The sequence below is a fragment of the Protomyctophum bolini genome, assembly GCF_963924005.1.
Source record: "Protomyctophum bolini genome assembly, chromosome: 16".
NCBI lineage: Eukaryota > Metazoa > Chordata > Actinopteri > Myctophiformes > Myctophidae > Protomyctophum > Protomyctophum bolini.
The window spans coordinates 12,842,669-12,869,375 of NC_137877.1; the positions used below are offsets into that span (position 1 = coordinate 12,842,669).

General features: G+C 45.5%; 1 protein-coding gene across 1 annotated transcript; it reads left to right on the forward strand.

Moving 5' to 3' along the window:
- The first annotated feature begins 329 nt into the window (after positions 1 to 329).
- slc12a8 (solute carrier family 12 member 8) lies at positions 330 to 26,425 on the forward strand. Its single transcript, XM_080785298.1, has 14 exons — positions 330 to 498; positions 2,142 to 2,294; positions 3,637 to 3,783; positions 4,358 to 4,558; positions 5,360 to 5,591; positions 13,692 to 13,805; positions 14,396 to 14,483; positions 15,042 to 15,129; positions 17,672 to 17,818; positions 20,107 to 20,860; positions 21,323 to 21,420; positions 21,991 to 22,108; positions 25,693 to 25,753; positions 26,164 to 26,425. Exons 2-14 carry the CDS (start codon positions 2,178 to 2,180, stop codon positions 26,330 to 26,332), a joined length of 2,334 nt encoding a protein of 777 aa, XP_080641424.1. The 5' UTR covers positions 330 to 498; positions 2,142 to 2,177; the 3' UTR covers positions 26,333 to 26,425.
- Positions 26,426 to 26,707: the final 282 nt, after the last annotated feature.

The window sequence follows — 26,707 nt, forward strand, 5'->3', positions numbered from 1 at the left end:
ACAAGCTCACAAAGCATGGCGAACGCGACGCGTTGTGAGCTTGTAGATCTGCTATTTTTTAAATTATTTTACGACGACTAGACCAGGCTTGACGCTGATAGGCTCCTGTCTGTGCCAACCAACTGAAGGGCTGGGGGGGGGGGGGGGGGGGGGGGTGAACTGAAGGCTGGCCAAAACTAACAAGCCAAACAAGGCCATTTGGCGAGAGTGTTTGATGATCAACACACACCTTAAAATAACATTGGTCAAAGCAGGTCCTACCTGCTTGGCTGCTGACTCTCTTGACCACGTAGCGTTATTAGAAAACAGCTGAGTCTTCGGATACATGAGTTAATCAGGGGAATTGGGCAACAATAAAAGTATTTTATAAATAAATAGAACTGCTCTCCGCCAAGTTTTCTCTCTCTCTCTCTCTCTCTCTCTCGTTTCTGACATGGAGTTGTTTTAGTGGGCTATTGGAAGTTAAAGGATCGCGTTTCGTTGCCCTCATCCAGGCAGGTAGGCTAATTATCATTTAAATAATGTGTGATCAACAGGGTATCTGATATCGACGCATATATGGCTATTAATTTCAATTCGATGATTTCACCAGTAATGTCATGATAATTGCGTCGGTAACCATGAACTCAACTCCAGTCTGTTTTTTCTTCTGTTGTAAAATGATTGCTCAGTCAACACAACAGAACACCTGTCATGCACATAATCACATTAAATGGATCCGGCCGGGTGTCCGTCTGGGTTTAGGCTATGGCTGTACAGCCACACCTGTGTTTGTCTCCTGAGACACTGCAAAGTGCAATCAGTCATCTTATAAGTCTAATTTAAATTGAATAGACTAATGCTTGATTTACAGGCCAAGACGTAGCCTACTAGTCTATATACGGTAATCAGATATGCACTCGGGATTGAAATCTGTCCCCCAATATCTACTGTTTTACAAGAGGGGGGCTCCAGCTAAGGGGTCCCCAGCTGAATTAGTTAATATAGCTTCAAAATCACCAAAGATCCACACTGTCTACACTACAGGCTGTATAGAGCTGCTATTTTCAGAATATCTTGGGAGAAAAAAAAAGTCAAACTTTTTTTCATATTTTATTAACACAAATGGTGGTGTTATTTTGTTAAAAAAAAACTATGGGGGTCCCTCCCAGGCACAACATATAATCTTCAGATGGGGCCAAATTAATATTAATTTGGGGGTCCTTGACATAAAAACGGTTGAGTTTTTTGAGAACGAGTGGGTTGCAGGCAGCTTTAACAAATCCCCAGAACTCCTCTCGGCATAGTGAATAATCATAACGGATACAGGCTGTGTAAACAGAATTAACAGGCTGTGACAAGTTAATGAAGAAAAAGCTCAGAGCAAGAGTTGAGGGATAATTAATAACCTTCCCGCAGGCTCTGTTTGTTATACTGTCCTGTGGTGGGAAAAGTTATTAAATAGATTTACTCTAATCTTTTCTATAAAGTTTACTTGTATTTGGCTTGATACTTTATTCTTGTACCCCATTACATCTCGGAGGCAAATGTTGAAGCATACTTTTTGCTCAAATTATGAATCAAAGCATTCTAAATTGTTGTGAAGCGTCATACAGTGTTGTTTTTTCATATTCGTTTTAGTCGACAAAAACAACACTGACCACATATCGGGTTACCAGGGTTAAAGTGTTCTATTCTGAAGAAGTGTAGCCTGGGAAGTCATCCACTGTGACTGTACAGTGTACAGTGTACAGTTGTACACTGTTCCAAAGGCCTATTCATATAGTTGAGTTTTACACGTAATGTAAGCTGAAATGCCCATTAATCTACAAGCTCTCAATGTGTCTGGATGCGACGTGTTGTGAGCTTGTAGATCTGCTATTTTAGGTAACCCTTGTGGCTCAGGGGTAGAGTGGCCAGATGGTAACCGCAAGGTTGCCAGTTCGAACCCGGGCTCCCCCAGAGTTAGTGGCGAAGTGTCCTTGAGCAAGACACTGAACCCCAAATTGCTCCTGATGTGCTGGTTGGTGCCTTGCATGGTTTCCGCTCCCATCGGTGTATGAATGTGTGTGTGAATGGGTGAATGTAATGCACAATCTATGTGAAGTGCCTTGGATAAAGGCGCTATATAAATGCACCATTTACCCTACTGACGCGTGCAGGGCACAGAGTCACGGTAATCGATTCCATCCCCTGCCATGGAGACCGTGCAGCCCACAGGGTGGTCCGGCGTGGGACCGCCGAGGCCCGGGAGAGCACCTGGAGCCTTCACCAGCCACACACACATCCATGATCTGTTCTATGAGGATGCCCAGGTACTGTACAACCTTGTTACCTTGAGTTAAATGCATAAACGTCTCCAGACTCAAATGGCCCCATTTACAGTATGGCTAGCTAGTAGACACTGCACGATCTCGCGTGTGTGTCGGTCTCGCGCTTGAATGAATTGGAATAAAAAACAAATGATGTAACCTGGCTATATGTATCGGGTCTGGATCGCATCTTGGTGAACTCTTGCAGTGTGTGATGCCTAGTCGGCGACCAATCGTTTAGTGTGAAAGCCACACAAATATAATGACAGTTGATAAAATAAAATAAAAGACTCCTGTAGTGTGAAATACATACAGTAATGATCTGATGACTCGCAGACAGCTGTAAAACTCCTACAGTGTGTAGGGGCCATCACACATGGCAGCCAAATCCAGCCTGAATCTGTGCCACATCCAGATTGGAATCTGATTTGTTTAGATACAAACGAGTCACATAGAATCCCGCAGTCTTAATAATATTAATAATGTTCTAAGGCCCTATGACTGCAGTCGCATCCAGTCAAATCCCATTCAAATCTGATTCATTTCTCAAATCTGATTTTTTGGCCCGAACTGTTCACACTCATTTGCAAGTGCAGATCGGATCTGTCACAGATCTGCGTGTTCAGACTGCATGGCAGCCAAATCCAGCCCTGAATCTGATCTGTGCACCAGACGTCCAGGATTTAAATCTGATGTGTTTAAATAAGTCTAAACACAATCAAGTCACATGGAATCTGTGTTCAGATCTCCTGAAATCAGTTTTGAAACCACCTCTGAATGTGGCTCATTTGCAAAAATCTGATTCCAATCCATGTGACTTGTTTGTGTTTATACTTATTTAAACTTCCAGGGGCACAGATCTGATTCTGTTTCACCGCTTTAGCGCTCATTCAGCCTTTGCTTCTAAAGTTCAGCACACTTCTGGCAATAAGATTGCCAGTTCGAACCCAGGCTCCCCCAGAGTTGGTGTCAAAGTGTCCTTGAGCAAGACACTGAGTATGCTGGTTGGTGCCTTGCATGGTTTCCGCCGCCATCGTTGTATGAATGTGTGTGTGTGTGTGTGTGTGTGTGTGTGTGTGTGTGTGTGTGTGTGTGTGTGTGTGTGAATGTAATGCACAATCATCTGTGTAAAGAACCTTGGATAAAGGCGCTATATAAATGCACCATTTACCATTTATAAACCATCTGCCTCATGTTGGTGTGCGTGCAGTGCCTGCAGCCTCCCAGCCAGCCCTAGTGGAGGGTTAGGGTTATCATCTCTAGTGTGAACCTCATGTTGGTGTGCGTGCAGCGCCGCCCAGGGTTAGGGTTATCATCTCTAGCATAAACCATCTGCCTCATGCAGCGCCTGCAGCGGCCCAGCCAGCCCTGGTGGAGGGTGCAGCTGTTCGTGTGGGAGCCGGTCCTCTTCGGCACCTGGGATGGCGTCTTCACCACCTGCATGATCAACATCTTTGGCGTGGTCCTCTTCCTCCGCACCGGGTTCCTGGTGGTGAGCGGACATGACACTCATTATACACATTCATTAACAGTGGTGGAAAAAGTACCCACATTTTTTTTTACTTAATCGGCCTCAGGTCTAAATGGGTTAAACGTCACATTTCATAGTATTTCATGTAGTTTCTCTCCTGCAGGGGAACACGGGCGTGTTGCTGGTGTTTATATGTAGTTCCTCTCCTCTCCTCCAGGGGAACACGGGCGTACTGCTGGTGTTTATATGTAGTTCCTCTCCTCTCCTCCAGGGGAACACGGGCGTGTTGCTGGTGTTTATATGTAGTTCCTCTCCTCTCCTCCAGGGGAACACGGGCGTACTGCTGGTGTTTATATGTAGTTTCTCTCCTCTCCTCCAGGGGAACACGGGCATGTTGCTGGTGTTTATATGTAGTTCCTCTCCTCTCCTCCAGGGGAACACGGGCGTGTTGCTGGTGTTTATATGTAGTTCCTCTCCTCTCCTCCAGGGGAACACGGGCGTACTGCTGGTGTTTATATGTAGTTTCTCTCCTCTCCTCCAGGGGAACACGGGCATGTTGCTGGTGTTTATATGTAGTTCCTCTCCTCTCCTCCAGGGGAACACGGGCGTGTTGCTGGGCATGCTCCTGGTGTCCGTGGTGGTGCTGGTTGCCCTGGTGACGGTGATGTCGGGCATCGGGCTGTGCGAGCGCTGCGGCGGCGCCGGGCGCAACGGAGGCGGAGTCTACTCCATGGTCTCCACGGCGCTGGGAGGCCGCGTGGGCGGCACCGTGGGACTCCTCTACGTGTTCGGACAGGTCAGAGAGGTCAGGGGGGACATCCCAGTGATGGGACGGGACTCCTCTACGTGTTCGGACAGGTCAGAGAGGTCAGGGGGGACAACGTCCCAGTGATGGGATGGGACTCCTCTACGTGTTCGGACAGGTCATGTTGGAAACAGCAGTAAATCAAGCTGGGCACATTATCAGGTGCTCCAAGGCCTTTGATTAGCCAGCGGTCCGTTATAGAGCGGAACGGTTATTATCCAGAAATAACACATAGCTGTATTCTGCGATTCAATCATTCAACCATGAAGCCATGTAATAATAAGTCATTTTTCGTCGACTACCTTTTTCAATTAAATAAAAACTAAGCTAAACTAAGACTAAATATACTGACAATTTCGTCAACAAATAAAAACTAGACTAAAATGTTAGGAAGGGACTAGTGGACAAGAGATCCAGTATGAGTCATTTTACACTTGGTTGCATTCTGAAAATAAAAGATCTACAAATCAACTAAACAGACTTATAGCTTGTTACGTAGACAGCACTAGAATTGCATTTTATGTAGTCATAGCACTTTATAGTACACAATGTATAATATAGTATAGTATGTATAATTTACATAGATATTCCGCTGTTACGTTCTTAGTTTATACATGATTCATGATAACTACTTTTTATATATGTGATGTATGCCATTCTTTTGTTATTGCTTAATGTAAATCGCTCTGGATTAAGAGCGTCTGCTAAATGCCTAAATTGTAAATTGTTACTAGATTTAGTCCACTAAAACTAAACGACACTGATGTCATGTCACGTCCCCCCCTCTTCCAGTGTGTGGCCGGGGCCATGTACCTCACAGGCTTCAGCGAGTCCGTGGCGGAGGTGCTGGGCCTGCAGAGCGAGTGGGCGGTCCGCGCCATGTCTGCGGCCGTGCTCCTGGCCCTGCTGGGCATCAACCTGGCCGGGGTCAAGTGGATCGTCCGCCTGCAGCTGCTGCTGCTGGCCCTGCTGGCCGTGTCCACGCTGGACTTTGTGCTGGGCACCTTCACACACCTGGACCCAGGTAGGCTGCTTTGATCACACACCTGGACCCGGGTAGGCTGCTTTGATCACACACCTGGACCCGGGTAGGCTGCTTTGATCACACACCTGGACCCAGGTAGGCTGCTTTGATCACACACCTGGACCCGGGTAGGCTGCTTTGATCACACACCTGGACCCAGGTAGGCTGCTTAAATCACACACCTGGACCCAGGTAGGCTGCTTTAATCACACACCTGGACCCAGGTAGGCTGCTTTGATCACACACCTGGACCCAGGTAGGCTGCTTAAATCACACATCTGGACCCAGGTAGGCTGCTTAAATCACACACCTGGACCCAGGTAGGCTGCTTTAATCACACACCTGGACCCAGGTAGGCTGCTTTACTTGCCCTCTATGCCCTCAGTGTCCACAGGGACGTGCAGAGAGTGTTAATCCCGTAAGAGGGCACTTTTGGACAAAATAGCAATGAATTTAGAGCCAATTAGCAGTTGCGTTGCATCTTAACTTGTAACTAAGTGCAGACTAATTGATATTATTGAGTAATGGAAATACTCAATTAAACCTCTAAATTGTACTACAGTACTTGTGTAAATGTACTTAACTTTTATGGCTTTGAGTTATTGTGGGGCAGTGTCATTGAGCTGTGTCTGCCAGTAGAGGGCACTGTGGCACCATACTTTCCTCTCATTCTGAGCTTTGTAGGCCCTGTGTGGTTTACTTTTCTTGCTGCATATCTGCCCTTAAACCCATACTGTACCTGCTGGGGTGTTTTTATCTTCACCGCAAAGCTGCTCACTCATTCAAGTTTGATTTATTCTCGAAATTACACAGAGTAATTAAACTCATTTTCAGTGTCGCCGAGTAATCCAATATAAAGTGCCACTCGGGGCACAGGTCTCGAAAAGCTCACAATGCGTCGCACTCGCAGCGCGACTCCTTTGTGAGATTGTAGATCAGCTATTTTCAGCAAGTGTAAAATCGGTCAATACGACGGCATGAAGGCCCGCCAAAACACATTTTAGTCGACCAAATATCATAAGATTTTATTCAACTAAAATCTTATGAACACGATACTAACGAACACATACGAACACTAAAACATTCCAGGTGACTAAAATGTGACTAAAACTAAATAAACTATTCAAGATGACTAAAACTAAAATCTAACTTTGCTGTCCAAATCAACACTGTGTGTGGTGTGGCGGGGGGGCTGGGGGCGGGGGGGGAACATTGTTGCCTTTTTGTTTCAATAGAATGTATTCTTTATGCTGGCCTTCAGGAAGTCCTTCCCCGCGCTTCCTGTTCTCACTGATTATCAACTTCCTGTTCAGAGGGAAGAGCAAAGAGTTCTAGAAGGGTGGAGCGTGCTCTCTCTCTCTCTCTCTCTCTGTCTCTGTCTCTCTCTCCCACTCTCTCTCTGTGTCTCTGTCTGTGTCTGTCTCTCTGTCTCTTTCTGTCTCTCTCTGTGTGTGTGTCTCTCTCTCTCTCTCTCTCTCTCTCTCTCTCTCTGTGTCTGTCTTACTCAAGTACTATTTATGTACTCAATGTATTTTTCAATACTGCATGGATAATACTCCACTACATCTTAGAGGCAAAACTTTTTTTGTTTTTTTTTAAATACTCTTTGAACATTTTACTCGAGTAAAAGTTTGAATATAGGCCTTTTACTTGTAACTGACTATTTCTGCACTGTGCTACTTTTACTTAAATAAAAAAATTTGTAGCACTGAGAAACTCAAACCAGACCGCTGGTGGTGGTTAGCTTGGCAAGATGGAACTTTACCACTCCATCATCCCTAATCCCACATCACCACCACAGCTGGGCACAGCCCAAATATACTGCTATTGGCCATATTCAGACCGCAGCCATCTTGCCAGGTGATACTTCCCATTGCAGCTGTAGGGAAAGCTTGAATTGTCCTCTTTCAATCTGTAAAGTGTTTGTTTCATAAAAATCCACCGTAGACATGTTATGCGCTCGTTGACTATCACTCAACGGCCCTGCGTTCCACCTGTTTTGAATGTGCACGTAGTGCAGCAGGAGGTTGCTTTACTGATAACGAGCGCTTCCATAGTCTGATACTAGTCTGAAAATGTCTTGACAGGAAGTAGCTCATAACATGTCTACGGTTGATATTTATGAAACAAACACTATACAGATTGAAAGAGGATAATTCAAGCTTTCCCTACAGCCGCAATGTTGGAGATATTTGACCAGCAGTATTTACATTATACGTACTGGGCTTGAGTACTTTGTCCACCACTGTGGGTAGTGGGAGAGTGAGTCATAATGGATAGACCAGGTTTTTCTAATTAAGAGAGAGAGAGAGTGTGTGTGTGTGTGTGTGTGTGTGTGTGTGTGTGTGTGTGTGTGTGTGTGTGTGCGCGTGCGTGCGTGTGGTGTATAGTACAATTCCAGAAATAGACATTGTAGGACAGGTTATTTTCTGTTTTCAGAAAAAGATCATTACAGTTAGGCTTACAATTAGGAATAGATTCAGGTTGGGGTTAGGAGGATTAGTAAATCAATTTTAAGAAAATGTCCAAGGGCACGATGTGCTGCACTGCGACACGTTGCACATTTTGCCATGTTGCTATAAAAACGATAATCTAAAATAAAAACATTCATAAAATCGGCATCCTAGTGGTGATATCATGATTGGCGTAGTGCCAGCTGGTCCCATCTAAAGCCCAACACACACCGGCTCCGTTCGACGTGGCGCGACGGAAAATAGAACTGGTTCTATCGGCGCGTCAGGCGAGGCGCCAGCGCGCGTCGGACGCCGCCGGTGTGCGAGAGGTTCATTGAAAATAAAGGAGGCGGCTGTTTTGACGCGCGGCATTCGCAGACAGTGTGGGAGGCCCTTTAGCTAGCCAAGAGCTCTAGTCTAGCCCAGAGCCATCTAATAGAAGAGTTACGACATTGAGGGGGCACAAACTGAGCGCTCGAGTGCTGTTCATGCAGCCTGAACTGAGACAAGCTGGAGTTGGAAATGCATTGTTTTCAACGAGGGCAGTGCAAATAAGAGCTATTTTAAGCATGTGTGCAACATGACAACTGTTTTAAAGTATTGTACAGTGACAGCTAAAGTCTCTTTAGTCTCTGTACTATGACTACAAAACAATCTAAAATAAAGGGATTTAAGATCATTAAAGCTGGGCTGTTGCCTGAGTCCAATGCATTTCTGCCTACTTCCGGTCCAGGACTTGGCCCAGTTGGTCATTCTCAATAGAAGTCTATGTAGGAGAGCCGCCATTGGACTGAAGCCCCATGAAGTGAACGTAGTTTGCGTAACTCTGTCTATATCTAAGGCTCTGGTCTAGCCTGCCCCCCCCCCCTCTCTCTCTCACCCTCTCTCTCTCTCACCCTCTCTCTCTCTCTCACCCTCTCTCTCTCTCTCTCTCTCTCTCTCTCACCGGGCGCAGACGAACGGGGGCCTGGTTACCTGCCAGACGGAGAATGAAAGCGAGCCATGACATGTGTTTACACGACGATAACGCCTCTAATCAGACCTGTCGAGGCCAGCTGCCTGCGCACACTTGTCACCGACAGGCCCAGTGGTGGGTTCCACAAACCTCCATACATCACCATCACGCAGCTGACTGCTGCATGGCATTATATGTCTTCGCGGCCAGGTGTCAAAATTCAATGAAAACATCTACTGAATATGTCTGTGCCACCGAGCGCTCCACTAATGCTGTTCAGTAAGGCCTCATTCACACCTAAAAGACACCTGCCTTGTCCGTGTCTTGTCCGTGTTTAATGACCGCCCCAATGCATTTCCAATGGCAGTCACATGATTTGACCAAACATTTTTGTTTGATGGCTGTGTTCTGCCCCACAACAAAAAAATTGAAGGATTCCAAGGATTCCCAGCCTGTAATGTAGGCTTAGAGGTGTTGATTTCCTCGACTTAAACTAAGCCGAAAAATTGACTACCTTTTTGCACAATCGACTACCTTTTTGCACTGACAAAAACTAAATGAAAACTAAGCTATGATGACTAAATGACTAAATGTATTGACAATTCGTCATAAAAACTAGACTAAAATGTTAGGAACGGACTAGTGGACAAGAGATCCACTATAAGTCATTTTACACTTGGTTGCATGCTGAAAATAGCAGATCTACAAGCTCACGACGCGTCGCAGCACGACGTGTTGTGTGCTTGTAGATCGGCTATTTTCAGCAAGTTTAAAATGAGCCATTAAGACGGACGGCATCGAGGCCCGCCAAAATACATTTTAGTATTGCAGATTTAGATTTAGTCGACTAAAACTAGACTAACACCATTAGACTAACCATTCCAGTTGACTAAAATAGAAATTTGCTGCCAAAAACAACACTGCTTGCTAGAGGTTCCCACTGTTCCCACTTCCCACTGTTGTTAGTAAGGAATCACATGAAAAGCGAAGATGCAGCAGATCAGAAAGGGATGAAGCCCGGACGGACTCTACGCCTCAACTCTGGACCTCATGTCTTTGTGTCACTGTCCAAAAATGTTGGGTGAAGTCGGGTTAACACCCTAAAAAACCCCAGACCCAGGAAGCACATTATGGCTTCCTGTCCCCCTTCGATGGGATGGAGGCTTCAAACAGACGGACGGAATCGAAAGGCGTTGCCTCTGGTTGTATTTCAACTTGACGGCACAGCTAGGCAGCAGCGCAAAATTGCCTTGCGGTTCAGGCAGTTTTGGTCGCAGCAAACAATACCTTGGCAATTTCCCTCCTCGGGCTGACACATGCCCTGCAGATTGCATGCTCGGTACGAGTAAAAAAAACAAGGGTTTCTTCAAATGAATTTCCCATATGGGGCAGTTAAAGGACAACTTTAGTTTTTTTTCAACCAAGGTTCATGTTTTAGGTTGTTATTAGAGAAAGTAAAAGATGAGTGTTAATTGAGTTAAGAATTTGCTGCTTTCTTTCGTTTTAGGGATTTTAGCTGTTTTTGACAGGGGGGCGGGGGCATTCAGGCATGGGGCTAAATATGTATTTTTTTACAAAATGTTATAGCGATTTATTTTTTTATTATTTACTATAGTCCTAATAGACCCCAGGACATTATATTTGACCACAAAAATCACAAGATCTACTGAATGTGTCAAACTGACATATTGAGCCTATGACACAGTGTGGCTTCCCCCCAGTAGGCTACCTTCATATTCAGTAGATCCTGTGATCTTTTGTGGCCAGATGTAATTTATTGGAGTGTAGTAGAGCTATAGTAAATAATAAATAAATAAAATCGCTATAACATTTGGTAAAAAAATACATATTTAGCCCCATGCTCGAATGCCCCCGCTCCCCCTGTCAAAAACAGCTAAAATCCCTAAAACGAAAGAAAGCAGCAAATGAAAAAACACTCATCTTTTTGTTTATCTAATAACAACCTAAAACATGGGCCTTGGTTGAAAAAAACTAAAGTTGTCCTTTAAGCTCTGAACCACTGGTTCTCAATGTTGTTAATGCCATATGTTGCATTGTTGTAAGAGCTTGGAGATCAGCTATTTCCACTATTTTAAAACTATAAAGGTGGTTGCACATGCACTGGCCGCGTTTTTCGGCGAGAAAAGCCGCTTACAAATCCGAATTCACGCCCGGTGTGTGGAGACCTTAAGATTATCATTTTGGTATTTGGTATTTTGTCATATCTGCCAGGTGAGATTATAGTTTTAAAAGGCAAACGTGTAATAAAGTGTAATTAAGCAATATTACACGAGAGGGTGTGGTTTAACGTGATTATTGCCACGACAGGGATGCGGTCAAATGGTCGTAGTAGTCACTACGACCACAAATGTCCCAAGAAACTAGCTAGCCTAGCCAAACACACACTTCATTATGTTTCTGGCCATAGGGTGCAAATTTCAGATTGTGCTAATGTTATCTATACTACAAATATTAACACCGAGTGACTGCAGTTTCTTCCAGCGATGAAATGTCCCTTTAAAGTAACAGTATATCACAGGAAAGGACTTGTCATAATCAATCAGTGAACTGCTCCTTGAGGACGGAGAGTGACTCCACATATCTATTGGGAGCTCTTCAAGCTGAATAACGCCTGGCCTGTTGACTTATAATGACATTACCACACACACACACACACACACACACACACAGACACACAGCCAGTATGGTGGAAGTATACTCCTATTGTTCAGCTTAATGCAAGTAACTTAATGTTAGTAATTGTGGGGCGCCCGCTGGCCAAGTGCAGTCCAGGCGCATCATGCCACGGCACATACAGTATAGGCTTTGGCCTAAAAGTGCGTTGCGTGTTGAGTCCCGTTCATGACGACCTTTGCTGTGTGTCTCTCCCCTTCCCTGTCTCTCTCTTCACTTGATACTCTCGTTAATGCCAGAAAAAGCCCCATAACAAATCTTTAAAAAAAGTAATTGTGCAAGTAACTTAATGTTAGTAAGTAAATGTAAGTTAATTTTAGTAAGTAATTGTGCAATTAAGTAACTTAATGTTAGTAAGTAAATGTCAAGTAACTTAACGCTAGTAAGCAAATGTGCAATTAAGTAACTTAATGCTAGTTTGAGTACATCAATTACACCGCTGCTACATCTACACGTGCAAGTGACCACCCTTGAGTTAATTGGCTTGATGTTCTCTCTCTCCCCTGTGCGTGCGTGCGTGTGCGTGTGCGTGTGCGTGTGTGTGTGTGTGTGTGTGTGTCAGAGCGTGGTGTTATAACAAGGGTGGGGTAGCCCACATGGTGGAGACATGGACACTGACCGCCCTGGCCGGCTTATAGTTACACACACCAGGGTTGTTTGGATAAAGGGTGGTCTCGCTGCCGCCGGACTCACAGAATGGACTCTGGGAGTTTAGGAGAGACTCCCGATTATATGTTGATATCTGGGGTCTGATCTTTGGGTTTTAAAGCCTCCTTAAGTTGTTCCTTAGCTGTGGAAATCAGGGCAGAGTGCATGCTATATGTCCATCCCTTCTTGGGCTTAGTTTAGTGTCATGCAGTGCTGTATTTCTAAAACAAAAGAAAAGATTGAGCGACCATGCAATTGTCTCTCTCTCTCTCTCTCTCTCTCTCTCTCAGCTCTCTCTCTCGGCCTCTCTCTCTCCCCCCACTCAGACTTGGAAGCGGCTCAGCTTCTGAAAAGGGCGGTGACTTCCTTTTGGATAAACATGTCATTAATCTGAGAGAACACATTCTTTCCCATAGTAAGATAACCCAGCGGGAAATGACCGGTGTTGTAACACATAGGCGGACCCTTCAGATTCAGGCTCTCTGGATTATAAACCGTGCCCCAAATCAGTGGAGACGTGTAAGAACACGTACACTTGCTGAAAATAGACGATCTACAAGCTAACAACACGTCGTGCTGCGACGCGTTGTGAGCTTGTAGATCAGCTATTTTCAGCATGCAACAATGTGTAAAATGACTTATACTATATCTCTTGTCCACTAGTCCCATCCTAACATTCTCCCTGGAAATAAAAATGTCTGGGTTTCCGAGGCTAGTGTTTCAGTGATGCCCTGTTTGATGTCTAGAATACTGTCAGTGAATCAACCTTCCCCTGACCTGCTCCACATCTCTGTCACTAACTGGCACTCACGAGTCACTGCTCCACGTCTCTGACCTACTCCACATCTCTGTCACTAAACCACTGTCTCTCGGTGGATCTCTCATCTTTGCTTCCTCTGCGACGCTGACAGCTCGTGTTGAATTTCCAATTCCATTCCCATCTATTCAGCTGTTATGAGGATGAGCAACCCTCATCCGCTCTGAGGAAAACACTGGCGCAAAACAGCCTGCCGCGTGACTTGTTGCGACCGTAGGTTCACGTTTACTACGAAAACCTGCAACCTCCCGTGCGTCAGTTAGTTAGTCACCCCCACGCCTCCATATATGGTCACGCCTCGTGACATGGCCAACGCATTTCCGGGCGTCCCCAGAGGGGGTCCCCATACAGCCAAAAAACGTTGAGAATCCCTGTTCTACTACTATCGATAAAGGCAGAAAAAGCCAAAAACATGAAAGTGACAAACAAAAAAAGTGACAAATGAAAACTATTCAAGAGCCTATATGACTACAACGTAAAATGTAAATGTGCTGTCCAAATCACCCCTGGTCTCTCTCTCTCCTCCTCTGCAGAGCATGGCTTCGTTGGGTACACAGCGGAGCTGCTGGGTAACAACTCTCTGCCAGATTACAGCCCCGGAGAAAACTTCTTCACCGTCTTCGGGGTGTTCTTCCCCGCTGCAACCGGTGAGGAACCTTCAGTTATTCACACATTTTGATTGCCATATTAATATCGTCTCTGTCTAGTCCTGTCCAATAGCGTTATACTTTTCAGGAAATCGAATGGAGCTGTGTCTTCTAATGCAGTGGTTTCCAAACTTTTTCATGTCAAGGACCCCCAAATTGACACTAATTAGCCCGCCGTCAATCAGGGAGGCCAATCAGGGAGGCCTCATTCACACGTACCAAACACCAATCAAGCAAATGTTTGGTCGGTTTTTTGGGCCACCACAATGCTTTTCCAATGGGAGTCACATGGTTTGATCAAACATTTGTGTTTGATTGCTGATTGCTGGTGGTGTTCTGCCCCTCCCCCCTCATCAAACAAATGACGACATTCTTGAAGTAGAGCGTTCATTTAAAAGTCGTAATACTGTGTGTGTGTGTGTGTGTGTGTGTGTGTGTGTGTGTGTGTGTGTGTGTGTGTGTGTGTGTGTGTGTGTGTGTGTGTGTGTGTGTGTGTGTGTGTGTGTGTGTGTGTGTGTGTGTGTGTGTGTGTGTGTGTGTGTGTGTGTGTGTGTGTGTGTGTGTGTGTGTGTGTGTGTGTGTGTGTGTAGGGGTGATGGCGGGCTTCAACATGAGTTCAGACCTCCAGCGTCCTGAACACAACATCCCATTGGGAACTCTGGCAGCTGTCTTCACCTCGTAGGACTCTCTCGATCTACACGTGCACACACACTACACTGTTACGTTGAGTCCACGCGTTGTGAGCTTGGAATCTGCTGTTTAGCCAAATGTTCACAATTTACATTTACAAATTAGGCATTTAGCAGACGCTCGTAATCCAGAGAGATTTACATTAAGCAAGACCAAAAGCATGGTAATACATCACATACATAAAATGTAGTTATCGTGAAACATGCATAAGATAAGAACGGTGGAATATCTATATAATGAAACTATACATATAAACTATAAAGTGCTATGACTACATAAAATGCTATTCTAGTACTGTCTACGTAACATGCTATAAGCACCCTGAGCACCACTGGCATTATACAGGATCATCGTTTTCACAAAAGGCAAGCTCATCCTTTCCGTTGGAATAGAAACGGAACGGAACAATCATCCTTGGTTGACCCCGTATTTGTAATTTGAGACTTTTGCGCTGACATAATTCTCCTATTAATAGTGTGAGAAAGCCGCGTGGATAACGCTGGCTGTGTGTTGTTGGTGGTGGTGGTGGGGGGGGGGGCTCCACAGGTGGTTCCTCTATCTGGTCTTTGTCTTCCTACTGGGGGCCATCTGCACCAGAGAGGCCCTGCGGTATGACTTCTTGATAGCGGAAAAGGTAAACTCATTTTTTCCTTCCTTTTCTTTTCATTACCCCCACACACACACACACACACACACACACGTGCACACGGTGACGAGCTCACTTTGGTTGCGGTGATGTGGTTTTGTGTGTTCTCCCTCCTAAGTTCTTGTAATGCCATCCAAAGGGCAGCTGGCTTTGTACAAATTCCCCCTCACGCTTTTGGCACCGGTGGCTAGAGTGGTGACGGCGTCACAGCATTGTGGAAACTGTGTGTGCGTGTGTGTGTGTGTGTGTGTGTGTGTGTCTGTGTGTGTGTGTGTGTGTGTGTGTGCGCGCGCGAATGTGAATTTGAGAAATATATATTGTGAGTACAATCTCCCTGGTCCTCACAAGAGAATGGTTTTGGTTCCATTTGTACACCCCCAGAGTTACAGACCCATAAGGGTCCATTTGGTTCCATCTGTACATCCCCAGAGTTATAGACCCATAAGGGTCCATTTGGTTCCATTTGTACACCCCCAGAGTTACAGACCCATAAGGGTCCATTTGGTTCCATCTGTACACCCCCAGAGTTACAGACCCATAAGGGTCCATTTGGTTCCATTTGTACACCCCCAGAGTTACAGACCCATAAGGGTCCATTTGGTTCCATCTGTACACCCCCAGAGTTACAGACCCATAAGGGTCCATTTGGTTCCATCTGTACACCCCCAGAGTTACAGACCCATAAGGGTCCATTTGGTTCCATCTGTACACTCCCAGAGTTACAGACCCATAAGGGTCCATTTGGTTCCAAACTAACATTTAGCTGACCCCCCGGACCCCACTTCGGGAACCACTGGTTTAAACAACATTTAGGAAGCAAGCACCAAATGAGCAAACTAGCAAAGTACACTTTAGAAACGAGGGTGTGCTAAAACAACATACATGTACAGACAGACACTTAAGCAATATTACACTAGAGGGTGTGGTTTAACGTGATTATTGCCACGACAGTGATGCGGTAAGGAAAGAGACAAAGTCGAGTTCCGCAAGCATCACTGAGAAACTAAGAAAATAGCTGAAAAAATATATATTTTTAATGACAGATGTACAGTCACTACGACCACAAATGTCCCAAGAAACTAGCTAGCCTGTGGTGCATGGTGCTGGTTTGATCCACGGCTAGAAGCCGTTTCAACCAATCAGATTGCTTCCTCGAAACGACCTGTTGTATAATATAAGATAGTCTACAGAATATTAAAACGGGACACAGTGTATAGAGCAGAAGGCTGGCCTATAAACAACATAAATGCGTAAATGTGCTGAACTAGCGATTCTGAACCAGATAAGTCCCAAAACATTTAACATTTAATTTAAACTCATCTCTCTCTACTTTGTCACAGCTATAGGATAAATACAAATAGCTAAAACAGCAGAAAGAAGATTTTCCCAGTGTTGAATGTGGACATGGGTGTTCCTCACCGGTTACCAGTAATGGATGCTGGTGACCAGGCTGTACTGAACAAGTGTTCTGTGGGGTCCATCCATTTACACAGCTGCTCTTAGCGAGGCCAGGCGGAGAGTGGAGCTCAGGCAGCAGACATACAGCGCACGCATGCACGCACGCACGCACGCACGCACGCACGCACGCACGCACTTGTATTCCTATCCTTGAAAGGATATCACCGTCATTCTAGGATGAACACTTTATGAATGGCTGTTTTTTTCCCCTTTTTTATCCAAACACTAAAGCCCCAAATAGCCCCAAATCTACGAGCTTGTAGGTCGGCTATTTTCAGTGCGCAACACAAGTATGAATCGGTCGATCGCTCCAAGGGCCCTATATTTTCGTCAGTGGGGACGCAAATTTTCTTTGCCTTTTAAAAAATATATATATTTATTTTAAGAAACTAGAAACTAGCCGATCTACAGCAACAGTTTTTAGATCGGCTATTTGAACTATCTGTTATAAATAGTTTTTCAAAATGGTAAAACAAAAACAAAAAAAATTCAAACTTTAAGGATCTAATCCTAATCCCAACCTGAGTCTTTTCCCACCTAAATATCTTTTTCTTTCCAACTATAAAAACAATTTCTCTAGTGAGGAATCACAATATCTATTTCTCAAATTCAATTACACTACCCTCACTAGTGCAGTAATTACACACACACACACACACACACACACACACACACACACACACACACACACACACACACACACACACACACACACACACACAGGTGTGTATGTTTGAGAACCAATTATCTAATCCTAACTATTTTTGAGGTAATTTTGAATACAGTATATATCGATATTTCAATAGATTCTAAAGCATACTATAGATGTACCACAAAGTAGTTCCAGTATACAGTACATGTTCTTTGTTGCTTTCCGTGACAAAGTGATAATTACTTTCAAACCATCCCAGAATCTTCATGGTAGTTCCTTGTTGTTAATGGAGGCCGGTGTAGGTTCATATTGTTTTGGGATTGTGTTTTCGTTAAGAGGTCTGGCTGGAGCGGAACTGAGCCAGGGTGTAGTCTCTGAAACTCTGTTTGTTTTCCTTCTCCCCCACCCCCACCCCCCCAGGTCTCCTTGGTGGGTTTCCTCTTTCTACTGGGCCTCTACATCTCCTCGCTGGCTTCCTGCATGGGCGGCCTGTACGGAGCACCCAGGATCCTCCAGTGTGTCGCCCAGGAGAGGGTGGTCCCCGCCCTGGCCTTCCTGGGGAAAGGGGTGGGTGGATGGATGGATGGATGGATGGATGGATGGATGGGTGGGTGGGTGGATGGATGGATGGATGGATGCTTTGAAGGAGAGATGTCCTCTTAAAACACAATCAGTACGGGAGCACAGTGGCACAGTTGGTAGTGCTGTCGCTTCACAGCTAGAAGGTCCTGGGTTCGATTCCCGCTCGGGGCCTGTGGGTGCTGGCGGCGTGTTTTCTCCTCCGTGTCATCAGTGCCCATACCCGAGGCGGGGTTGGCAAAAGGGCCTTTCTGTGTGGGCCTTTCAAATGGACCCGTTAGGGTCCATTTGGTTCCATTTGTACACTCTCAGAGTTAGATTAACATTGATTTTACAATATAAATTGAGGTCCCAGAGATAGAAATGCCATTCAATGGGGGTCCGTACTCCGTAGACTAATGCATGTCAAACTGGGGGTCCTTGAAATTGGTTGAGAATCACTGCTAGAGCCGTAAAAATATTGTCTCATGGGGGTCCCTGGCATATCTATTCAAATGGGGGTCCCCGGGCTAATTAGTGTCAATTTGGGGGTCCTTTACATGAAGAAGTTTGGGAACCACTGATGTACATATAGCATAGTACTGTATAGTACCACAGCCAAGTGAACTCTGACACAAACGATTGTAGCGCAGAGCAGAGGGAGTGTGCGTGCGACCGTGCGTGCATGTACGCACACACACACACACACACACACGGGGGGCGTGGTGGGTGGACTCCATGGGAAATGGTGAGAAGACTGCCTAATTATAGAGTGACCCAGCCCACCACCCCACAGACGCAAGAGGGACTACAGTCCATTAGAGCCATGACTTACAATACACCACCCGCAGAAACACAAACACACACACACACACACACAAACAGGCCGCTTATATAATGAAGCAGACGAGGCAACAATGACACGTCGTACCCCCTCCTCATCATACAATAATGTGCACGTCCTGACCCCTGAACCCGGCCGCGACCCCACGACCCCTGTCCGCTTCCTCGGTCTTCCCCTGCCGGGCGGGCGGGCGGGCTATAGTGGCTGACCTCTCTCTCTCTCTCTCTCTCAGCGGACTGGAATGAGGCCCTAGACATCTCCGTCCCAAATCAAAGCCTCAGAACAAACGCAGGAAGGGAGACCGACCGGCGGACCGGCAGGGCCCAACCCTGGTCGAGTCCTGGAGGCCGGCCAGACGCGAGCTTATATACAGTAGTTTAGTTTAGCTCCGACTGCTAGGGAGTGAAGCTAAGATGCAAGATCTCACGCACGCATCAACTCTAGTCACATCCACAGGTTTAACGACATTATATAATGTCGTCGCACTGCAAGCTTGTAGATCGGATATTTTCAGCATGCAACCAAGTGTAAAATGACTTATACTGGATCTCTTGTCCACTAGTCCCTGCCTAACATTTTAGTCTAGTTTTTATTTGTTGACGAAATTGTCACATCTGCGTCACGCACACTCAGCCTCTGCAGCGCACTAACTGAAAGTGACTGCATGGAGTCTGTTTCATTTCTATCCCCAATCTATGCTCTTTCCAAAGGCCCTTGAATGATGGAATATGATTAAGGATTACTGTGATTGTGGTAAGCTCACATATAACACATACCAAAATTAATTGGCAAAAAGAAAAAACTTTTTTGAAGAAAAAAAAGAAATCAGAATTATTTTGCGGACCCCATGGCTATGTGTTCTCTAACTTCCATCGTTACCGACTCAGTTCTCTACAGCCGGGCACCGGTCTAGTTTGATTAATGAGATCTATGTTCAGATTGCGGGCAAATCTGGTTTGTTTTCTCAAATACAATCTTTCGGATTGACTGTCCACACTGATGAGATCAGACTTCAGAAATATTGTCAACACATGTCTGCTTTGGTTGCTGTGGTAACGACATAATAATAATAACGACATAGGCATGAGTAATGGAAGCTCACGGAATGTTGCGACGAGTTGTGAGCTTGTTGTTCGGCTATATTTGAGAATGACACCGTCGTATGACCGGAAGAGACGAGAGAGCCTTCTGAGTGTCCAGACCGAGACACATCGTTAGAAATCCGATTCTAATCTCATTTCAAAAGTCTGTTTCCATCCATGTGATATTTATGCTGGTTCACACTTTCCAATCTTAATAGGATTTGTGCTGCCGGTTTGAACATAGAGCAGCAGGGCGACTGTGTTCTTTTACCTTGTGCTGTATCGAGATTTCTGCGAATGAATGGACCAAAATTAATTATATCCCTCTTTTATTTTAAATCTATTGTTATTTCTCTCTTTTTTTTAACCAGAGAGGCCCCAACAGGACCCCTGTGGCGGCCATCTGTCTGACCAGCCTGCTGACCATGGCGTTCATCTTCATCGGCCGGGTCAACGTGCTGGCGCCCATCGTCACCATCAACTTCATGCTCACCTACAGCCTGATCGACTACTCCTACTTCAGCGTGGCCATGACCTCCAAGCTCCAGGCCCAGGATAAGAGGGACGCTCTGGCCCTGGCCTCCAGCACGTCGTCAGCATCGGGCCCCAAGGCTTCGGCCAAGCAGAGCTGGAAGCCCCTGCTGGAAGTCACCCAGCAGAAATACTACGGCTCGGGAGTCTGGGGGAGTCCTCCGGCCGAAGGCACGCTGCTGGAGTTCACCCGGGACATGGACCGGATCTTTCACACGACTGGCGGCGTCGACGCCTGGTCCGAGAGGGCCTCGTCGCCGTGCTCCGGGCCGGGAGGGGAGGAGAGCGGCAGATATAATAAGAGCAGGAGGGAGAGCAAGGTGCCCACCAAGCAAATGCTGATGGACAGCTTCGGTCTGGACGTGAACAGCAACGTGTCCCTGCCGGCCGAGCAGGGAAGCCAGGAGACGCAGGGCTGGATTTACCCAGACCAGGAGGTGAGTTCCCTGCAGGGTGGGGGCCCCACTCTGCAGGGTGGGGGGCCCACGCCTCAAGGCTCCGGAGGACCCTCGGACGCACGGGACGGGTCCCCGACGAAAGCAGACCGCGTTGAGCTGGACCAGTTGGCCGGGTCTCCGATGAATCAAAATACAGGTGCAGTGTTGTTGCTTTTGTCGACTAATGCTATGAGAGAGAAAATGTTCGTCGACAGCCTTTTTTCACTGACTAAAACTAAATGGAAACTAAATGAAAACTACATTTCGACTAAATGTTAGGAAGGGACTATAGTGGACAAGAGATCCAGTGTAAGTAATTTTTGCATGCAACATTTGGTTGCATGCTGAAAATAGCAGATGTACAAGCTCACAACGCGTCACAGTTCAGAAAGCGCTGAAGCGACATCACGTTGCCCATCTGAAAGGACATATATAATAGTGTGGCACGAAGTGACACTATATATATCTGCTATTTTTAATAGCCAAAGTAAAATAAATATGGTTAAAATGATTGTGACGCTACAGTATATCAATTAATTTTAGATTACTGTGAGGGCATAATTGTTAGTGTTAGTCGCTTACTTTTATAATATGCAGTGATTATGATTATATGTTCCAGTTAACAGAGACAAGGCGGAACAACAAGGCTCAGAAATCAGACCCATGCCGGACTCGTTCTATGCCAGCTTCTGCAACCACTGGGTCGCTCTGATCGGAGTAAGTTCTTCTGCAACCACTGGGTCGCTCTGATCGGAGTAAGTTCTTCTGCAACCACTGGGTCGCTCTGATCGGAGTAAGTTCTTCTGCAACCACTGGGTCGCTCTGATCGGAGTAAGTTCTTCTGCAACCACTGGGTCGCTCTGATCGGAGTAAGTTCTTCTGCAACCACTGGGTCGCTCTGATCGGAGTAAGTTCTTCTGCAACCACTGGGTCGCTCTGATCGGAGTCAGGGGAGGGCAACTTTGACCATGGAAAGGCCTTTCAAATCCATGTTGTCCCCATTCTCAATAGAAGTCTATGTAGGAGTGCCTCCATTGGACTGAAGCCCCATGAAGTGAACGGAGTTTGCGTAACTCTGTCTATATCTAAGGCTCTGAACAGTATTATCCTGTGTCACTTGTGACTTGCACCATATATGGTGCAAGTGACACAGTAAAACATGCATGCTTTATAGACATCAGAATCATCAAAGAAGGATCTGTTACGCGTGCGTGTGTGCGTGCGCGCATGTGTGTGTGTGTGTGTGTGTGTGTGTGTGTGTGTGTGTGTGTGTGTGCGTTCCTTCAGGCGCTGTGTTCCCTCCTCATCATGTTTGTTATCCAGTGGGTCTACGCCTTGGCAAACATCACCGTGGCCCTGATGCTCTTCCTCTACATAGGGAAAACAAGCCCCGGTCTTCCTATGGGTCAGTGTCTCTAACACGCTATAGAGGGGAGGTATAGGTCAGTGTCTCTAACACGCTATAGAGGGGAGGTATAGGTCAGTGTCTCTAACACGCTATAGAGGGGAGGTATATGGGTCAGTGTCTCTAACACGCTATAGAGGGGAGGTATAGGTCAGTGTCTCTAACACGCTATAGAGGGGAGGTATAGGTCAGTGTCTCTAACACGCTATAGAGGGGAGGTATATGGGTCAGTGTCTCTAACACGCTATAGAGGGGAGGTATAGGTCAGTGTCTCTAACACGCTATAGAGGGGAGGTATATGGGTCAGTGTCTCTAACACGCTATAGAGGGTATATATGTAATGCATAAAGTGAGTGGAAAAATCCAGTTTAACGTAGTTTATTAACCCATTTAGGCCTGATGTCGAAATTGTCTTCTAAATCCTAACAGTTTTCTATTCTAACAGACTGTCAAAGTTATTTCCACAGAGTCGGCACACGTTGGGTTTTTTCTTAGACGGTGTGTGGTGGGTTCTTCAGCCATTCTCCTCATTTTCCTCGCATAGCCTTGTTTGAAGTTCCGCTGGTAATGATTTCCTCACGGTTATTTTGAGGGGTGCACACCACTCAGAGCCCTGACGTCACATAATTTGGAGCGATCCCACTTTTAGGCCAGTGCAGCCCATGCGTAAATCCAGGCTTTCATTTTTCGCGCAGACGAAATGAAAGCCTGGGTATCGAGGCTATCGGCTGAGTGAAAACTTGTGATATATGTATTGTAAATGTCTTTCAATTATCCTCAGGACACCTTATGTCGTGTGTGTGTGTGTGTGTGTCTGTGTATAGGCTCAAATTTGGCTGATTTTGATTTGCAGCGTGTTCGCTTAACAGCTGTTGTGGCTTAAGGATTTCTAGAATAGCTGACTATAGGGACATCGTGTGCAACTGTGCTATTATGGCATCTCTAGCACACAATGACACGCTTCAGAGTGTAACACAGCAGTGCGAAACACTTGTGTCACAGGTGGTAGGGGTCGACGAGATGCTGCACATACCTCACTAGAGTACTGCACTCCTACGCACTTTTAAGATACCAAATTGACACTTGACCCATTTAAAATGACATGCCAGGGACCCCCCCATAAGAGGAGTGATTCTCAACATTTGTAATGGACTGAGGACCCTTAGTTTGACATGCATTATTCTACGGACCCCCCCTATGTAATGGCATTTCTATCTCTGAGACCCCAACTACTTTATTGGTTTATTTGGACAGGACCAGAGGCGTATCTACAATAAGGCGAGGACAGGCGTCTGCCTGTCCAAATCCATTTCTGGCCTGGTCAAAATCCAGACAATGAGAAAAAAGAGAGGACAAAAACAAGACCTGAGAACAATTAGTGGACAGCTGGTTGGCCGTTGCGGTAGAGCGCGACCCTCAATCACCAATTGGAATGTAAATGCATGCCTTTCAGCCTCTGTATCCTACTGTCTGGCAGGTATATCTCTTTGAAAACCTTTAGGGCTACAATTGTGCGCGGGGAGACGACAATCAACACACCTTGCCTGTCCAAAATGTAATTCTTGCCTGCCCAAAATGTAATTCCTGGAAACGCCACTGGACCACGGCCGGCGTCACGGGGGTGCCTGGGGGTGCAAAGCACCCTCAGTTGCAAAATGTGCACCCTCAGTTTATGTTCTATGTAAAGTTATGACAATATCAAAAATAACAAAATTATATTCAGAATATTATAATTGTCATAGAGATAACAATAACAGTATCAGTATCAAAACACTCCGTTTTACCCAGTAATATTATATAGCCACATCCAGCCTATCAATTGCTCGTTGTCGTTGCAGCGCAGCTCCAGTCTAATTCCCCAATTTACAATTACCTGCCTGCGCAGGCAGTAGCCTATTATTCAGCAGTGGCACCGTGACCACGGACAGTTTAGTGATTTTAATTTTCACCCTTTCACCTCGTCCTGATTCCTGTTGTGTTTTGTTGTGGAAAGTAAAAGCGTGCGAAACAAATTAAAACAAAGTGATTCAAAGACCGAAGATCTGCCCTCTCCTGGCTCTAGCTGTGGAAGAACTCCACCTCGGTAAGCCTAAACTAAGCTTGCCATCACACCACACACCCACCGCCGGTTGATTTGGGAACAGAGAAGCCAGGAGCTACAATCCTACCCAACTCGAATATTTTTCAATAAAACAGCTAATTTAGCATTAGCTGGTTTGGGAGGCTGGTGCTGCCTTTTGCTTTCCATGTCGGACATTTCCTAATTATTGGTAGGCTGCAATCTACGACTGGTTCAGTTGGAATTCAGCTGGCATATTTTGTTCTGCTGGTTTTATTTGTCATGTCTGTCTGAAACAGGCTATTTTAGGCTATGCTATAGGCTTAATTCTTTTTCACTATTCTATTTTTTGTATCATTGTAGCAGTAGCAACAGAATGGTGAACTTGGTGAAGGAATGGCTGTCTTTTTGAACGAGCGAGATGTTTGCGCCTCGATCTCTCTCTCTCTCTGGCTCACTGGCTGGGCTGCAGTTCAGGCGATCCGTTTATTACAGTGCCGGCCCTATAATTTGGTGCCCTAGGCAGGATTTTTGGTGTCCCCCGGGGTGGGGGGCCAATTTGGTGCCCTAGGCAGGATTTTTGGTGTCCCCCGGGGTGGGGGGCACCGAACACATGAACTGACATGGGGGATGTCAGTTCAGTCAGAGGGCGTGTTGTGATGCCCCAAACTTAGATTTGTCAAAACTTAAAATTTTGAAGGAGCTTTTTCAATTAATGATATAAAAATATGTATATATGAGTTAAAAAAAGAATGCATGGTTGGTCATGGCACCTAGGCAACTGCCTGTTCTGCCTATTCTTGCACAGTGCTTTATGCTTTAGAAAATGTGTCCGACCTGGCTGTGGCTGCAGTTCAGACAATTTATTTTTATTGATTGATTGAATACTTTATAACAGATTGCATGCAGTAGCATGCATGTAGGCTACACTTAATTCAATAAATGCTGCTGCGGCTGCAGTAGAAACAGACGGAAACTCAGGTTTTTGATTGATTGATTGAATACTGTATAAAGAGTTTGCAGATTGTAGCTATACCACACTTAAATTAAATAAATGCTGCCTATTTAACAGCAGTAAATATTTCAGCATTCAGCTATGCATTGTTAAATCATTCAACATGGCAACAGGCTGATACAAGTTTTACTAAATGTGCAGTGCAGGGCTGCGGTCACAGACAAGCCATTCTTATTCTGTAACAACCGTCCTACACTTCTCCAAACCCCTACAGTCCACAGCGCCTTCTGGAGGCACTTGTACAGTTATCACCCCGTTTGATTTAACAACGCTATAGTTGTATGTTGAAATAAAATAACACTATTTCCTGTGCACCCTAAGAATTTTCATCTGCACCCTTAGTCATTTCATCCTGCAGCCGGCCCTGCACTGGACGGGACAGGGCATAATAAAGGACATTACATAAAAATGTAGTGTATACACCGACTTTAGCATACAGGTCCATGGTACATTTCAAACGTAATGGTACATTTTCAATCATAAACGGTGTGTGTTTTGATTTCTTTACAGGTGCTGCGTCTCGCTTCAGCTTTTTCAGATGGCTCAAATCAACGTTGAGCAGCATCTGCAGGTGTGTTTCAGTTCAGGATGTCACCCTGACATGATTATTATTCAGGATTTGACTTTTACACCTTCATAGATTGTAGTCTTTGTACAAAAGACTTGCCTCTGGTCTATATCGGTTTGGAGTGACTGTGGCTCAGGAGGTAGAACAGGTCGTCCAATGATCCATGTGGTCGGCGGTTTGAATCTCGGCTCCTCCTGTCTACATTTTAACTTTTATGACCTCAATTACACCATAAGAAAATACTATTTCTACGCTAAACATGCCCCTTCAAGACAAAAGAAAAAACATTTTCTCCCCTTCAAATCAACCAAAGGCATCGGGATACACTGCATTTCTACATTGTGGTATTGCTACTTTTACTTAAAGAAAATCTCAGTTATTCTTACACCACTACATGTGTCCTTTCCTCTCAGGAGGCCTCCGTCTCCCAGGGACCAGATCGTGGTGACGCCCTCTCTCTCGGGCGTCGGCATGGAAACCAGGCAGCTGACTGAGGACAATGCTGACTTCTCCTCGCGACACCGCTACCACCAGTCCTCCTTCATCGAGGCCAGCGGGATGGCGCGGACTCGACTCGACTGACGTCGTCACTTAAACTCCTCAGTAAAACGTTTGTCAAGTCACTTTGTCGAGGTTGACGGGCCGCAGATACCGAGCAACAGAGGGTTGGAACCCAAGGACTCAATTTTCGTCACCGCTAAACCCCTTATCCCTAAACTTATTTTTTAAATATTTTGCTAAACATTTTTGAAAGTTAAAATGGCCAGTCTACAAGCACGTGTCATAGTTGAACTATTCAAAAATGTTTTTCAAAATAAAAATAAAAGGCAGTAAAAAGAAGTTTAGGGATGAGGGGTTTAGCATGTACGAAAATGGAGCCCCAAATGTCTGCTAAAGACGGCGGTTTAAAGTGTCACATCATCAGCCCGTCTGGGTTTTATTTGAATTAACAGAACT